The sequence below is a fragment of the Pelophylax lessonae genome (genome assembly GCF_965119305.1).
Source record: "Pelophylax lessonae genome assembly, chromosome: 11".
Taxonomy (NCBI): domain Eukaryota; kingdom Metazoa; phylum Chordata; class Amphibia; order Anura; family Ranidae; genus Pelophylax; species Pelophylax lessonae.
The window spans coordinates 149,320,873-149,337,424 of NC_138778.1; the positions used below are offsets into that span (position 1 = coordinate 149,320,873).

The following is a 16,552-nucleotide window of genomic DNA, read 5'->3' on the forward strand; positions in this document are numbered from 1 at the left end:
TGAAGGTTTGGCTGGAGATGAATGTGGCGTGCTGACAGGACTGCGTTCCACTGGAGGTGTTCGGAACTCAGCATACCAGTCAGGCAGGTCTGTCCTGCCTGACTGGTATGCCTGACTTAGCCCGATCTCTCCTGCTTTTTCCATTGTGGCCATTTTGACAGTAAATCCGCCTTTTAGGTCAGTGATGGCCGAGAAAAGTGTTTTTGAGGTCTGCGGCTATTGTGGTCATGTCTGCCAGTGTAAGAGGATGGTTTGAGTTCCCCATCGCTTACCGGAGCCTTCACTAAATTCGTCCTCCCTTCACGTTGGTGCTATTTTGGTTGGTGTGCCATGGCCAGAACCTTTGTTTTAAAGATCTCCTGGATGTTGCGGGGGTTGGAAGTCACTAATGACTGGCGAGAGCGTGTCCCGGAGGAATGCCTCAGCAATCTGCTCATTCTAGGGTGGAAGGAATGCCAGAGGAGTGCTAAAAGGCTGCAGGTCTTCTGGAGCTTGGTCTTCAGGCAGCCATCTCCACCACGTGCTAGGCCACACCCCTAGGGGTGTAACATTTTATAGGTCAGTGATTTTCTTACTGAATTAAAATAAATAAATAAGACTTGAAAAGCGATCACCATAATGGCCCGTACACACGATCCGAAAATCGGACGAAAATTAACGCTTGTGAAAGGATCGGACGATAATCGGATCGTTAGTACACAGCTTACGAGAGGCGATCATGACAGTTCACCCGATATTATCCAGTCGTGCAAGCATAAAAATTTTGATTGTATTATAACACATCGTACGATAATCGTATTATCAGTATGTTGTTCATCCAAAAAAAAATGGTGAGCAGTAGACAGCGCATGAGCAGTAGACATCATTTTCCCCTCACACGCTACAGCGTGGTTACGCATACCGAAAGCTAAGAATTATCGTCCGAGAAAATTTGTATCGTGAGTAACCTCTCCCGTTAGCGAATATTATTGAGAGCTGCTAGAATACGAAAAATAACGGATGGAACGTCGCCCGATTTTCGGATCGTGTGTACTGGGCATTAGACTAAATAGTAGCGCATGTCTAAACATTGTGATTTTAAATCTAGATAAATTATACTCCAATTAATATCTTTCCAAAATGCTAATATTAAATGGACCTCCAATTCAGGCCAGCCAAGGCTCAAAACAGAGTTCACAAGTAAGCTCAATAAACATTAATATCAATAATTAAAAATACCTATGCATTAATAAATGCGTTGACATGAACATCCACATTTAGGCCATGAGAGCCTGGATATATAGGTTGAAGTCTTATGGCCATCTCAGACTTAGAAATCTCCCTAACTAAAGAACTACCTCTCCAATGAGGTCTATATTTATCTATGCCTAAAAATAAGGTATTAGTGGGGTCCCTGTTGTGTGCCACAGCGTAATGTTTAGATACTAAGTGGCTACTGAACCCTTTTCTGATATTCGAGATGTTTATTCAACCTTACTTGTAGAGCCCTCTTTGTTCTGCCCACATATTGCATATATCCACAAGGGCACTGCAACAAATGGATGACTCCTACAGTGGAGCATGTAATAAAGGGCTCGATCTGAAAGGTACGGGAAGTGCTCGTTGAAGTAAAACAACCAATTCTCCTACTTTTACAATAAGTACACACCTGACATTTTTACATTGATGGAACCCTGTGAAGTTGTGAAAAAAGTTTGTTTAATCAAAGGTGGATTATGTACATTCTGAGCTATTTTGTCCTTAAGGTAGGGGGCCCCTTTAAAAATGATCTGATGCTTCTTGGCTTAGACCGAGTTCAACACTCTGTATCATTACCCAATATATGCCAATGTTTATGATTCAACCTTTTCACACTATGATGCTGTGTTGAGAATGTGGTAATGAATGGAATGAATGATGTATTATTACCCACTCCTACATCCTCAGGTCTTGACAGATCAACATTATTGAACGAAAGACCCAAGGATGTAGGATCTCTGGTCCTGGCAAATGTTTTTTTTTTTAGATAGAAATTTTTTCTCCTGGTTTGTCCTGTGAAAACTACAATCAACTGCCGGACTGGGTAAAGGGCTGCATAATCTAGATCTAGTGGCCACCCCAGTCTGGCCAGCGAGTGCACACAGACCTCCGCTCCACGCTAGGTCGGCCGTGGCATAGCCACACTGGATGGGGGCTGGCCTTTGAGTTAAACACCTCGCGAGGTCTCATACGACCAGGTCTTGGCATGAGTCACAGCGTTTTCTCCTGGCAGACATCCCCCCCCCCCCCCATTTTGATGGTGAGGGGTTCTGTCTGGAGCGGTGCCCGCCTGGTTCCTGATATGGTAAGTAGCTGGCCCCCCTCTCCCCTTGGAGGGTTTTGGGGTGGATGTGGACCCCTCCTTGGGACGATCAGACCCCTGGGTTCCCCTCCTTCCCATCAGGCACCCCCTTTTCATCTGTCCCCCATCCTACACCCTGCCCTCCACTTATGCTGGGGCTGTGTGGGTGGTCTGGTCCCACATCTTGGGGAGGGGGCAGGACGCTGTGCTGGTGATGGGGGGGCCAGGGGGATGCGCTGCCGGCGACTGGACGATTGGCTGTGCAGGGGGCGGTTGTTGTACCTGGTTGGGGCTCCTGCCAGGGCCCTCCGTCCTGCCTGGGTCTGTCCTTGAGGCCTAGGGATCTCTCCTGGGTCCCTGGGAGCCTTGTGGTGGGCCGCCATTTTGCTGTAGCATGTTTCTATGCACGGTGGCCATGTTTGTTTAGTCCGGCGCCCATTTTGAGTGGTTTGTCATTTGAAAATAGTGGCGGCCATGACACTGGAGCCTTGTGGGTGGCGATTTCAGCGGTGGTAGCCCCTCCTCGCCCCCTGGTGTGGACTCCTGGATCTTTTCACTTCCTGATCGCCACACGTGGAGTGCAGACTAATCCTGGTGGCTGCAGGTGCCTGTTTCTGTTGGGGGGGGGGGGTTCTCTGCTGAGGATCGCTTAGTGCTTGTGCCTGGCGACGGGGTAGTGCTGCCAGCGCAGTGGGGGTTGTCCTTTTGCGAGGTTTTACATTTTTTGTGCAGTCCCCCTGGTGACTAATGGGGTCCTTTGGAGCACCTCTCCCCACCTGACCCCCCTCTCTGTGGCTGTGGGGCCCTCCAGGTCCCTACCATCCATCGATGGAGGGAAGGACCAATGCGCTACCTAAGGTAAGTGATAAAGAATGTGAAGTATGTGTGGATGAGATGGGTACCACAAACGGAAAAGCAGCCAATTCTAATCGGTGTCTCCACCGTAAAACCAAATATAAAAAAGAGCAAAATCGGCGCAGATTCCTGGTACAGATTGATAAATGATAAATATATGGGGGTGAGTGACAGAAAAAATATCTAATCAGATGTGATGGTAGATGTCCTCACTGAATAGAAGTGAAAGAAAATGGCAATGAAGATGCAGTGGTGGTGCAAGGTACAGATGGATAAATGCACAAAAAATATATGGTACAGGTGGATAAATACACAAAGAATAAATCCAACGATATACTACTATGATAAAAGAATACAATAACTGGTGAAGTGAAAACGTAGATAAATCCAGATATAATGAACTGAATAACTATATAAACGTGCACATAATAATACCAAGGTGACTAAGTGCAAGAGTGAAAGTGGCGATGATACAGTGTATCAGCAACCTGCTGACGTGAATAGAATAAAAAAAAAAAAACACATGGATATATGAAACCAAAAAAATATTTCAACTAAAAAAAATGAGTCCATGTGGTGAACAATGTGGATAGTGATTACTCCAAAATGAATAGTGACTTGCACAAGTGGATACAAATCAAAGTGAAAAATGCTCACATGCTCTTTTGCTGTCCAATCTTCTGCTCTTTTGCCTCCTCTGGTCTTCTTCTTCTTCCTCCGGTCCTCCTCCGACGATGTCTCCGGTGATTATGCCGGTCTCCGGTCTCTGCAGCTTGTTATATAGCCATTGTGGGTGTGGCCTCCCGGTGACGTCATCGGGAGGCCACGCCCACAATGCTATTTAACGAGCTGCAGAGACCAGAGACCTCGTCGGAGGAGGACCGGAGGAAGAAGAGAAGAGCCGAGGGCAAAAGAGCAGAAGACCGGAGAGGGAGAAGAGCAGGAGAAGACCGGATGAAGATTTTTAATAAACTTTTCAAAACGTCTCCTGTCATTATTTACATACACTGCCTTTTATGGGGTGAATGGGTAGGGGTACATACCCATTCACATAGGGAGGGGGTCCGGGATCTGGGGGGCCCCCTTGTTAAAGGGGGCTTCCAGATTCCGATGAGCCCGCAGACCCCCACAACCATCGGCCAGGGTTGTGGGGAACAGGCCCTTGTCGTCAACATGGGGGCAAGGTGCTTTGAGGTGGGGGGTGCAGAGCTCCCCCTGCCCTAAAGCACCAACACCCCCCCCATGTTGAGGGCATGTGGCCTGGCATGGTCCAGGGGGGGTGGTGCCGCTCGCTCGTCCCCTCCCCCTTCCTGCCCTACCGGGCTGCATGCTCAGATAAGGGTCTGGTATGGATTTTGGGGGGGACCCCACGCCGTTTTTTTCGGCGTGGGGCTACCCTCAAATTCCATACCGGACCCGAAGGGCCTGGTTTGGAACCTGGGGGGGGACCCCCACGCCGTTTTCCCCATTTTTGGCGTGGAGTTCCCCCTTAAGATTCTCACAGCGCAAGTCGGATCATCCTGATCCGACTTGCAGTGCGACTTACATTCAAATCAATAGGCTCCCATAGGGAACCATTGATTTTGAATGGAAGAAAAAAAAAACGTATATCGTTTCTGCGTTTCAAACGCCAGGAAACACACGTTCGAAAGCAAATAATTGCGTTCCAAAAAACGTCCCTGAACTCAACTGCCTGCAAATGACTAAACGACCCTGTGTACATGGACAGATAAGATAAAATGTAGATGGGTTCAGGGGCTTCTAAAAAAAACGCCCAACTGCTCCTAAACGGCCATTTCCAGCGTCCCGTGTACATGGAGCCTAAGACCGCTGCGCAAATACAGTGTGACCCAAAGTATTGCAACAATCTCCATTTTATTCTCTAGGGTCTCTGCAAAAAAAAAAAAAAAGTATAATCTTTTGGGATTCTAAGTAATTTCCTAGCAAAAAAATACTGATTTTTTTTTTTTTACTGATGTCAAAAATAGGCCTGGTCCTTAAGTGGTTAAAGATGACACTGAGCTTTTCAAGTGCAGTACAAAGTCCCATTGACTTTATTTGAGCATTGCATATGTCTGTTCAGGGGCTGTTTCTCCTGCTTTTCATTGTGCTGCATTTCTTTGAATGCAGCATGACCTTTTTTAAAGTGAGTTTCAACTATAGGCAAAGCAAGTTAAGCACGGCCTTTTCTTGTCAAATACTGTTTTTTCCAATTAAATGCAGCTGCATGTGTTCAAATGAAAAACGTAGCATTTGGCTACATCGCCTATTAACATGAACCCTATAAAGTGATTGTAAAGGCACAGATTAAAAAAAAATAGTAAACCTGTTACACTTACCTGATCTGTGCAATGGTTTTGCACAGGGCAGGAACAAACCTCCTCCTACCCCCTCAGTGCCTCCTTAGCAAGGCGCTTGCTGAAGGGGCACTCATGCATGTTTGCTCCCTCCCAAGCCCTGCTCTGTGCACCCCCGCTCCCTTCTCACAGGCTGTGATTGACATCAGCTGGGGCCAAAGGCTGTATCAGAGCCAAGAGCCTCTGCTGTACATTGCTGGATGGAAATCGGCTCATTTAAGTATAAGAGGGGGGGGGGATCTAGGGGGTAGCTTCATGCAGAAGGTTTTTCACCTGCATGTATAGAATGCATACGGTTAAAAAAAAAACATCCTGCCTTTACAACCACTTTAATAGGACATACTGCATCTACAAAAAAAGCAGTGCACCGCAAAACAGGTCAAACACAGCCTCTGAACTGCCTTGTGTGCTGTACTTTTGAAAATCAGTAGGATTTCTCTTTCGTTCATTGACGGACACAACTTTTGATTCTTCTTAACCATTGGGTTATACTGCCCCCTACAGGAGTAGGACATTAGGCAGGAAAAAGCTTGACTACGCCTATAGGCAGTCCCAGGGAGTAGAACACCCAATCTCAGCTATAGGCACTCAGTTTTTTTTTTTCCTGCCTAGTCAGGAGTAAGGATCTAGTTCCTAGCTGGAATCTCTGGTCCTGGCGATGGATTTTTTTTTTTTTTTTTTTTTTTTTTTTAATGGATTTTTCCTATCTTTGTTAAGTTGGGATAAGGTGGTGCTTGGCCCCTGTCTGTCATTCCTCCCTAAGGTGGTCTATAACTGTCATTTGAATGAGGACTCAATGTTGCCTTCCCTGTGTCCCAGGCTAAACATCCGAAGAAAATTACCTTGCATGCCTTGGATGTGGTCCAGACAATTGAGGTGTACCTGGTGTACTCTAGTTGTGCTCACAGGCAGACCTCACAAACGGTTGTCTGCTTCTTCTGCGACCATTTCCAGATGGATCAGACAGATGGTGGTTCAGCCCTATTGCATCAGGGGTCAGGTTCCACCTTTCCCTGTCAAGGAGCACTCCTACTAGGGCGCTCCGTGCCTCCTGAACTTTCCGTCCTTAAGCGTCAGTGACGCAGGTTTGCAAGGTGGCCACCTGGTCATTGGTGCACACTTTTACAAAACGTTTAAGGTGGATGTGTTGGCATCTGCGAATGCTTCTTTTGGCCGCAAGGTTTTGCTGGCTGCTGTTTAGAGAACCTGGTCCTCTTTGAGGGTGTATTGTTTTTTTCAGGTGAGTTTCAGTTGTTTACGGTTGAGCTCTGTTACCTGGTTGGCTATGGTTAGCCTTGGAAATTTTTTTCCCACCCCTCATGTTTTACACTGCTTTGGGACGTCCCAATGTTTAAGAAGAATCAGGAGATGTGTCCGTCAATGAACGAAAGAGAAAATCGGATTTTTGACTTACCGTAAAATCTATTTCTCTGAATATTGATGGACGCAGCACCCACCCCTCTGTGGAGTTGGCTTTCTTCTGACACTACTTGTAACAAAATGGAGTGCCTATACCTGAGAGTAGGTGTATACCCCCTGGGACTGCCCATAGGCGTAGTCAAGCTTTTTCCTGCCTAGTGTCCCACTCCTGTAGGGGGCAGTAAAACCCAATAGTTAAGAAGAATCAGGAGCTGTGTCTGTCAATGAACATAAGAGAAATAGATTTTACGGTAAGTCAAAAATCCCATTTTTGACACAAGAAAACGTTACCCATCAAACTAAGCCCTAATCAAGATGCCGGCAAGCTTCAGTATGCTCCACTCTATACAAACTGAAGTAATTGTGAACAAGGGCTAAGGCTGGCTATACACTGCACTTTGATTCCTCCATCCACGCTATGCAGCGTGGTTGAACTAATCTCTTGATATGCCTGTTGTATCTAGAATACCCAAACAATGGCAGGCTCTGGTTGGATGCATCTGCTGTTGGCAAAACATTTTCTGTCCAGCTTCTTTGATTTTTCAAATAATGTCAGACAGTGGGGGTTCAATAAGGCCACTCGTGTAGAACATTTTGCCCGTTTCATCAGGAACTGGTTGTAATTTGCAGTGTGTATGGCCAGTTTAAATGTGGTCTGTCTCCTGGCAAACAGGTAGTGGGTAAATCTTAGTCGGTGAAATGACTTCATCACAAAGTGTCCTCTTTCTTTCCTTTCGCTCCTGAGCTGACTTGTGAAGTGCTGTCCTGCAAACCAGTTGTCAGTGTAGGTAGGAGTAAATGTTCATAGCTTTAGGGCTCAATCACACTGATCCAAATGCTAAATGCTTGCAGGCTGGTTATGTTGTGTAGGTGCAGTGAGGGGTGGTGCGATATAATTGCATTTGGTGAGTTGCGCTATGCAAAAACAAAACTTGTCTACATTTTTTATTGTGGTGTGAGGAGGGCAAGGGGAAAATTGTTTTCTGCGTGCAATTGTTTTGATCTATGCAAATCAATACAGCTCAACAGAGCGAGTGTGAACAAGCACTTATGACAGGCCATGATTGATTTTTAAGCTGTGGATGTTAAGATGTTAACATGGGTGAAATGCAAAAAACAAAAGCAAAGATCATACCATAACTAATATTGTAACATTGTGGTCATGTGTTTTTTTTTTTTTTTTTCTTTTTTTGCTCAATATGGCATTGTTATGGCAGGAGTATACCTTGTGATAACAGATAACATTTAAGGTCACTGATTCCTGGCGCCCTATTGTTTGGGGTTGTGTTTTTATTTTTTTGGGAAGCATCAAGATATAAACTGTCAGCAAATAATGTATAATGTATAATCTGTGCTTTGTCATATCTGATAACTAATACATTTTATTGTCTCTCATCCACTCAGGTAAAAAACCCTACCAATCAGATTGTGATGAACTGTGCTGATATTGATATCATTACTGCTTCATTTGCTCCTGAAGGAGATGAAGGTAAGTTTATACAATTAGTAGTAGTTTATACATGTGTGCAAGAACGATTGTGCACATGCCAGAGTGCAATATTTTTAGAGTGATTATTTGCTGGTAATTCTTAAGAAATTAAGTGTAAAAAAAAAAGCCTTTAAAATGTCACCTATAGACTATTGTGGGTAATGTAGGTTTGGGTTTTTCTTATATATATATATATATATATATATATATATATATATATATATATATATATATATATATATATATATATATATATATATATATATATATATATAAATAATTTTTTTTTTGCAGTTTCACTGGTGTGCAGTGTGTTTAGGTCTTGACAAAATTGATATTGGTTTACCCGATATGAACACCTCCCCCCCCCCCCCTCAAAAAAAAAGATTGGGTATTGTTTTTCACTACCTAAAGTGGTTCCAAAGGTAAACCTGCATGCTGCTTCCCCCCCCAATACTTACCCATGCACGAGAACTGCTGCTCTCCCAGGTCTCTACCTCCTCATTGGTTGAGACACAGAAGCGGACGCCATTGGCTATCACAGATAGGGAGTGGGCGGCAGGACTCAGCCATGCTCTGTGTCCTATAGACACAGAAGCGGTTTGGGAATAAATGCGTTCGAGTGCCCAGCTAGCAAGCAGCTTGCTATGGGGGCACTCGGCAGGGGGAGGAGACCAGAGCGCTGGCAGGGGATCCAAAAATAGGAGGATTTGGGGTATAACGTGTTTAATGTAAAAAAAAAAAAAAAAAATTGTACGTTTAATATCACTTTAAATCTTTAAATAATTTAAGTGTATTTTTAATTAAAAAATATGGATTGCAACAAAATAATGAAACTGCCACCATTTTATTCTACACGGTTACCTGCTTTCAAAAAATTAAATTTTTGCCCCCTAAAGTTTGCATATTAACATGCGCAGAAAATTAAAGGATAAGTTCACCTTTCCATGAAAAAAAAGCTCATCTTTTTACAGGTTAAAGGAAATGTGAATGTATTCCTTTTTTTATATTGCACCTGCAATCGGCAGATTACGAGTGCAATGCCAGGATTCTGCACACTCCCAGTCAGCAGTCTGCCCTTACCTCCCGTACAGGCAGACAGTTACTGAACTGCAGGAAGAATCAATGAACTACGAGCTCACTCTCCAGCGCCCTTGCAGTTAATCGATCTGCAAGCTGTCTGTAGTTTAATTACAGGAAACTGTGAATGAATAATCTGGATGTGTGGGCAGAGCCTCACACAGCTGTGCTGCTTTCAAATTGTGACAGCGGGTTCGGGGAGAAAATCTACCTGCGGTCACAGAACGGGGAGTGCTGGTGGTGGCAATTGGTTGTATAGGAGCATGGTACGTGCTAAATATGGGTGTACCGTGCTTCTAAAGGTGAACTTATTCATTAAAAAATTGCTCTGGCTGTTGCAAAGACTAGAGGAAGTAAAATGTCTTTTCTCTTTCGTTCATGTATGGACACAGCTCCTGATATTCTTAACCATTGGGTTATACTGCCCCTTCAGAAGTAAGACACTAGGCAGAAAAAGTTAGGCTATGCCTTTGGGCAATCCCAGGGGGTATACTCCCTCTCCCTGCTATAGGTAATTTTTTTTTTCTGCCCAGTCAGGAGTAAGGACCTAGTTCCTTGCTGGGATCTCTGGTCATGGCAATTTTTTATTTTTTTTTTAGATGGAAGCTTGTTTTCTCCTTTTTTTTTTTTTTTTTTTTGTTTTTTTTTTTTTTTTTTCCTGTGAGATTTTTCCTGTGAGATCTACAATCAAATGCCGGACTGGGCAAGGGGCTGGATAATCTAGATCCAGTGGTCACCCCAGTCTGGCCAGCTATCGCGCGCAGACCTCAGCTCAGCACTAGGCTGGCCGCAACATAGCCCCACTGGAAGGGGGATGGCCGCGACATAGCCCCACTGGTCAATGGAGATGGATTCTGTCTGAAGCAGTGCGTACCCGATTCCTGGTATGGTGAGTAGCTGCCCCCCCCCTCTTCCCCCAGGGGGTTTTGGGATAGATGTGGTCCCCCTCCTTGGGATTGTCGGACCCTCAGGTTCCTCTCCTTCCCGTCAGGCACCCCCCTTTCATCTGTTCCCCATCCTACCCCATCCCTCCACTTGTGCTGGGGCTGTGTGGGTGGTCTGGTCCACCTCCTGGGGTGGGGGCAGGGCGCTATACTGGCGACCGGACGATCGGCTGTTCGGGGGGGGGGGTTTACCTGGTGGGGGCTCATGTCAGGGCCCCCCTTCTTGCCTGGGTCTGTCCCTGAGGCCTAAGAATCCCTCCTGGGTCCCTGGAAGTCCTGTGGTGCCGCCATTTTGTTGTAGGTTGTGTTTCTATGCACAGCGGCCATGTTTGTGTAGTCTGCCGGTGGTTTGCCGTTGAAAATAGCGGCGGCCATGACAGTGGAGCCCTGTGGGCAGCAATTTTGGCAGTGGGAGCCATTCCTTATCCCCTGGTGCTGAGTCCTGGTTCCTTTTTACTTCCTGTTCGCCCAGCAGATCATCCTGGGGGTTGCAGGTGCCTGTTTCTGCTGGGTGGTGAGTCTGGTAGGGTTCTCTCCCTCTCTGCTGAGGATCGCTTGGTGCTCTATGCCTGGTGACTGGGTGGTGCTGCCAGCGCGGTGGGGGTGTCCCTTGCAGTGTTGCACATCTCCCCACCTGATCCCTTCTCTGAGGCTGCAGGGCCCTCCAGGTCCCAACCATCCATCGATGCACTGACATTGGTCCTGGAGTCCTTTGTGTCCCGGGTGGAGGTGTCTTTCAGGCGACAGGCTAGCAAAAAGTGCCCCACACCTTCCCCTGCCTCATCTGTCTCATCAGACCCTGAATCTGATTGGCCGCTGCGGACGTGGGTCACTCTGCATGGGTCTGCAACCGCAAGCCCAGAATCCTCTTGATAATGATGATGATTCCCCTATGTCTGCAACTGTGCACGAAAAGGCGCTGGTGGAAGCACAGATTGTATCTGTGCGTGAGACCTTAAAAATGGAGGACGCAGCTGCAGGTTCCCTTTGGCACTAACAAGCAATCCAGAGCGACAAAGGTGTTTCCTTTCCCCGCCTATTTTGACAGAGTTGTCGCTAAAGAGTAGGGACGACCAAAGCATCCCCATGGGGTCCCTAAGCACTTTACTAGGCGTTACCCCATTGAGGGAGTCCATTATTAGGAAGGGGACTATTCACCAGTGGTGGACCCTCCGGTTTCCAGATTGAACAAGACAACCATGTTTACAGTTGAAGAGTTATCGGCGTTTAAGGATCTGGCTGTCAGGAAGGCAGAGGCTGTGGCCCGCAATATGTACACTCTGGCTGGTTCAGTACTGAGGCCGGTATTCACTATTGCCCTGGTGTCGCAAACTGACAGAGTGGGCTAGGCTTTTACGCCGTGACTTGGAGGGAAAACACCTCCCCCCTGCCTTTGCTGAGCTGGCAGGCCAGCTGGTCAAGGGGGTGCAGTTTATTTGTGATGCCTCTTTGGATGTGGCACCCCTAGTGGCTCGGCTTTCCCTTTTGGCAGTGGCCCTTCGGCATGTCTTTTGGCTCAAATGCTTGTCTGCAGACCACACTCCTAAAAAGGCCTTGACTGGTCTTCCCTTTTTAAGGAGATCACCTGTTTGGAGCTACCCTGGATGACGACATAAAAGGTCTCTTGGGGGAGGGGGGGGGTTGAGAGAGTACCTTTCCTCCGCAGGCTGCTAAGGGCGGGGGGGGGGGGGAGCAATTAGATTCTCCCATATACTCCTTTCAGTAGGTCTATATCTTTTCTTCGTGTTCCCTTTTATATATAAAAAAGGGGCATCATAGTGTAGTAGTTTCAACACTCTGTAACATAAATGAATATACTTATATCTGTGCTCGAATGTAAATAAATAAATAACTGACAATCAATGACCAATATTCAGGTACAGCAAATACATAAATAAAAGTCCATGTAAAGTGCTCTCAGTGCTTTAAGTGCTAAGTAAACTTTGTTTCAGTGCTGCAAACGTGCTCCAGTTGGTGCTCCCCTATGGAGACCCCACTCACCAGAAAGGTGAAGATCATACGCCTGGGATTAAATAGAGATCCTGGTCTCATCCAAATGGTAGCTGGTAAGGATGTGTTCCTCCAGTATAGGGTGCTCAGGTTGCCGTGTGGCACCGTGACTCAAAAATAAAGAGAGGGGATCTCCATGGTGAAGTATGTAAACGATTTTTTATAAATTAAAATTTCTTACTCTCATTCAAAACTTCTGCTATGCTCCTAACAATGTGCGGTGGTTCCGGGGGACTTCCGGCGTGCGTTCCACCGACCGGAAGTGACGTGGTACGCTCTGGATTGGCTAATTGGCTATTACACATTTAAATTGGGAATCTGCGGTATTCTAGCTGCGGTAATCGGTGGGGACAATCCGTCCGTGTCCCGCTGCGTCACTTCCGGTTCTCGTATATACAGCATAGTATTTCATTTTAACGGATGCGATTCACAAAGTTTGAAATATGAACTAATCTGTTGGATATTATAATTTTTTTTATAGTTACACATTAATATGTGATTGCACAGATGCACATTAAAGAGGTTGTAAACTCCTTAAAATGTTTTTTTTTTTTTTTAACAACCTGAAAGAGAAACACATAATGAGCTAGTATGCATTGCATACTAGCTCATTATGAAATACTTACCTTAGAACGAGCCCCCGCCGTGCAGCCCGCTTACCTGTATGATGGGCGACATGTTCAGTCGCCCGTCTTCCGGGATCGCGGCATCCAGCCATCTGATTGGCCGGACCCGCGATTACGTCACTCCAGCGCATGCGCATGGGAGCCGACGGTCGCGGCACGGGGCTCTGAAGGAACGGCACCAGCGGCCGTTCCTTCAGAGCGCATGCACCAGTGATGTCACTAGCTGCATGTAAGGTAAATATCTCCTAAACTGTGCATGTTTAGGAGATATTTACAGTACCTATAGGTAAGCCTTATCAGACTTAAAAGGAGACTGGTTTAAAAATACCTAGGAGCGCAGTACATCTAAATTCATTATATTGGCTAGACATTCTAAGGTTTCCTCATTTTCATGTTCAAATGCAAATTTCGGGTTAATAAAATTATAGGATAACCATCAGAGATGGTTAGAGAAATTTTAGTGTTTAGTTGAATTAAAAACCTTCAGAAATAAAAAGGACACATGTTAAAGCGGTTGTAAACCCGAACATATACCTAGTGAAGTAGTGAAGTGACTGGCCTCAGGTGATTTAGGGATTAAACCAATTCTCCTACATAAGTTGTACCTGTTTATTTACACCCGTCTTTCCCCTACAGCCATTCAAAGTGCAGAATTTACACAGGATTCCTCAGCTCTGAAAAATATGGGACTCTGAGAGCTGATTGGAGCCAGGAAAACATGTCAGAAGTGACTTTGGCTTATAGCAGAGCACTAGAGCTGCAGACAGAAATGACACTTATTGCTTTAGATTTAGACAAGCACTCACACATGCACTTGTACACATGCATAGTAGAATACTCTTTGTTCAAATTTCATTTTGAGGTTTACAACCACATTATCTTTACCCCTGATAACGGGGTAATTTCTGTCCAACGTGGCTGCTGGCTGTATCATTAAGAGGAGTTGATAATAGTAGCCATGCGTGGGGAGTATTGCCCCAGGCCTTAATTTAAGCTAAGACAATTACTCTTCCACACGCATGCTTAATATGACATTGTTATGGCAGCAGTATACTGTGTGATAGTATTTGAGGTCACTACTAAATTTGCTCTGAATCCCGCGGCCATATTGTAATGTCAGAAATGGCGGTGAGATCTCGTATGTGCACAGCGGTGACTGTTTTTTAATGTGCCAGTAAAGCACTGTGCAGGATCTCATCGCCATATTACCGATTTCCCAATGTGGCATTCAGTGCATGTGGTATATATACTTAGCTACTGCGCATGTGGTATATGTTCATCATATTGCGTTGCTCACAGTGGCTGCGCATGTGTAGTAGTTGGGGGGGGGGGGGGGGGGGGTCACCCATGTGCATGTGGTTGCACAGAAGGCCACACACGGGCAGAGCTGAAAATATGTAGGTTCTTATTGTGCATGCTTTGAAGAGTTAAAATGTGTAACATTGGCAAAAAAGATGCTGAAATTATGAAGCTTGAAGTTAAAGGTTCCCCCTGGCAGAACAGAGGTGGGGATTAAAGGTGGAAGTGTCAGGAGGTAAAGTAGTAACATTAATCTCCCACAGAAATTCAACAGGGACACATCAGCAGCCTGATGCATGCCAAAAACAGGTGGCCAAGCTAAGCTGCCTGCCATCTGCAGACACAGTGCTGAACATAAACACCTCTACCTATCCTGCTATACAGTAACTGAGGGGCACGATGTGCTGGTATTGTACTGAGCCCGTTTGCATTGTCTCTGACTGGTACTATCAATACTTATCCGTAACAGCACCCTCCTCACCACTGTACCAAAAACTCCACCTACCCTAAAGTGGCAAATATGGCAATTATAGCCGTGACAATTCATTGAGATTGTATCGCTTATCCATTATTTCCCCAATTGTCTTCCAGGACAGCATTTGAGAGGTAGAGTCTCCTCCCACCAGGGCAGGAAACACTTCACCAGGTCAAAGATTAAAAGGTAGTCTTTCTGTCCTCCTTGGTTTTGTCACCCCTTTCCTCTATCTGGAGGCGATTTATTGCATAGTGTGGCCTGGATTCTTCCACAAAGCATATTTCTCTATAATGTGTGCTCTTCTTAATCCAGCCCACTAAGTGTCATTTCTGTCTGCTGCCTTGTTCCTCTGCTATTAGCATGAGTCACTTGAGGTAGGGTTTCCTGACCCCAAGCGAAAAAAGTGACACGGGAGGGATCTCCTGCACACAACCTGTGATTGACAGCCTCAGCTCTTTTCCTGTGTCCCTTACCTCCATTCAGCCGTCCTCAGAGTTGTGCACAGTCTAACTTTAGCTTCCAGCCCCCTGCTTTCTGAAAGCTCAGACAAGCTGTATAAATTCTGCACTTTGATCGGATGCATCGATCACTTTGATCGGATGTATCGAAGAGAATCCTGAAAATAAACGGGTAAAACTTTATGTAGGAGGATTCCACAAGGAGGCCAATCACTTCACTGTATTTATAAAAGGTTTTCTGTCTATAGTTTTTTATTATAAAAACATTGATGGAGCAGTCATATGTTGCTTATGGAATTCTCAAGCTCTTCTTCCTGCTTCACTGGTCTTCTATCACTGCAGGTCTGTTGATCTGGCTTCTCTCCACTATATAGCTCATGGGTGTCCAACCTTTTGGCTTCTCTGGGCCACATTGAGTGTAGAGAAATTTTCTTGGGCCGCATATAAAATATATACTATAGTTAAGGTATGTAAGTAATAAAATGCCGCCGCTCCCTCCCCGCGCTAACACAATTAGAGGATGATCAAATGAAATGGAATCAGTATACAGAGGTTTACTTCTTCTGAGAGATATTAAAGAAAAACACTAACCATCATGACCACTTCAGTGATTTGAAGTGGTCATGGTGGTAAGAGTCAGAAACACTGCACATGCTCGCCCCCCCCCCCCCCTCCCCTTCAAGGCAGCCTCTGCCTACCGTTAGTTGGAAGCCGCCGTGGCCATGCCCCCGACCTGACTTCCTTCCTCCCCAGCAAAAAAATTTGCAGGGGGCAGTGGGCCGCATTGCCTGGGGTTCTGGGCCGCATGTGGCCCTCGGGCCGCAGGTTGGACATGCCTGATATAGCTGAATGCCTAAAGTGGCTCAGACATGAAATATGAAAAAGGCACATTCTTCTATACTGTGCACTTGTCTTTCTCCAAAGCACTGTGTAATTTCTCCCTGCTGCCTGGTTCCTCTGTTATCAGCATGACTTAGTTCTCGCAGCTTTTCCTGACACTAAAGCCCCGTACACACGAGAAGAAATTCGGCTGGGAAATTCGGCCGGGAAATTTCGTCCGATCTGCCAATTTTTGGCTTGTTAGTATGGTGCTTCCGACAACCGACTCCGACTTTTTCGGCCGAAAAAATCCTGGTGTGCAGGGAGACAGGTTGAAACTTGTCAGTCACGGGGTGACAGCAGCAGCTTATCAGATGCAGTCTCTTTTAAGGTATTTATTT

The 16,552-nt window shown here is 45.7% G+C and overlaps 1 protein-coding gene across 1 annotated transcript in view; it reads left to right on the plus strand.

The window, feature by feature from the left end:
* The window catches only part of NPEPPS (aminopeptidase puromycin sensitive), a 217,681-nt gene that overhangs the window by 40,360 nt on the left and 160,769 nt on the right, over positions 1–16,552 (plus strand). Inside the window, exon 2 of the mRNA XM_082271865.1 lies at positions 8,356–8,440. Coding sequence (XP_082127991.1) covers positions 8,356–8,440 — 85 coding nt within the window. The remainder of the gene's footprint in view (positions 1–8,355; positions 8,441–16,552) is intronic.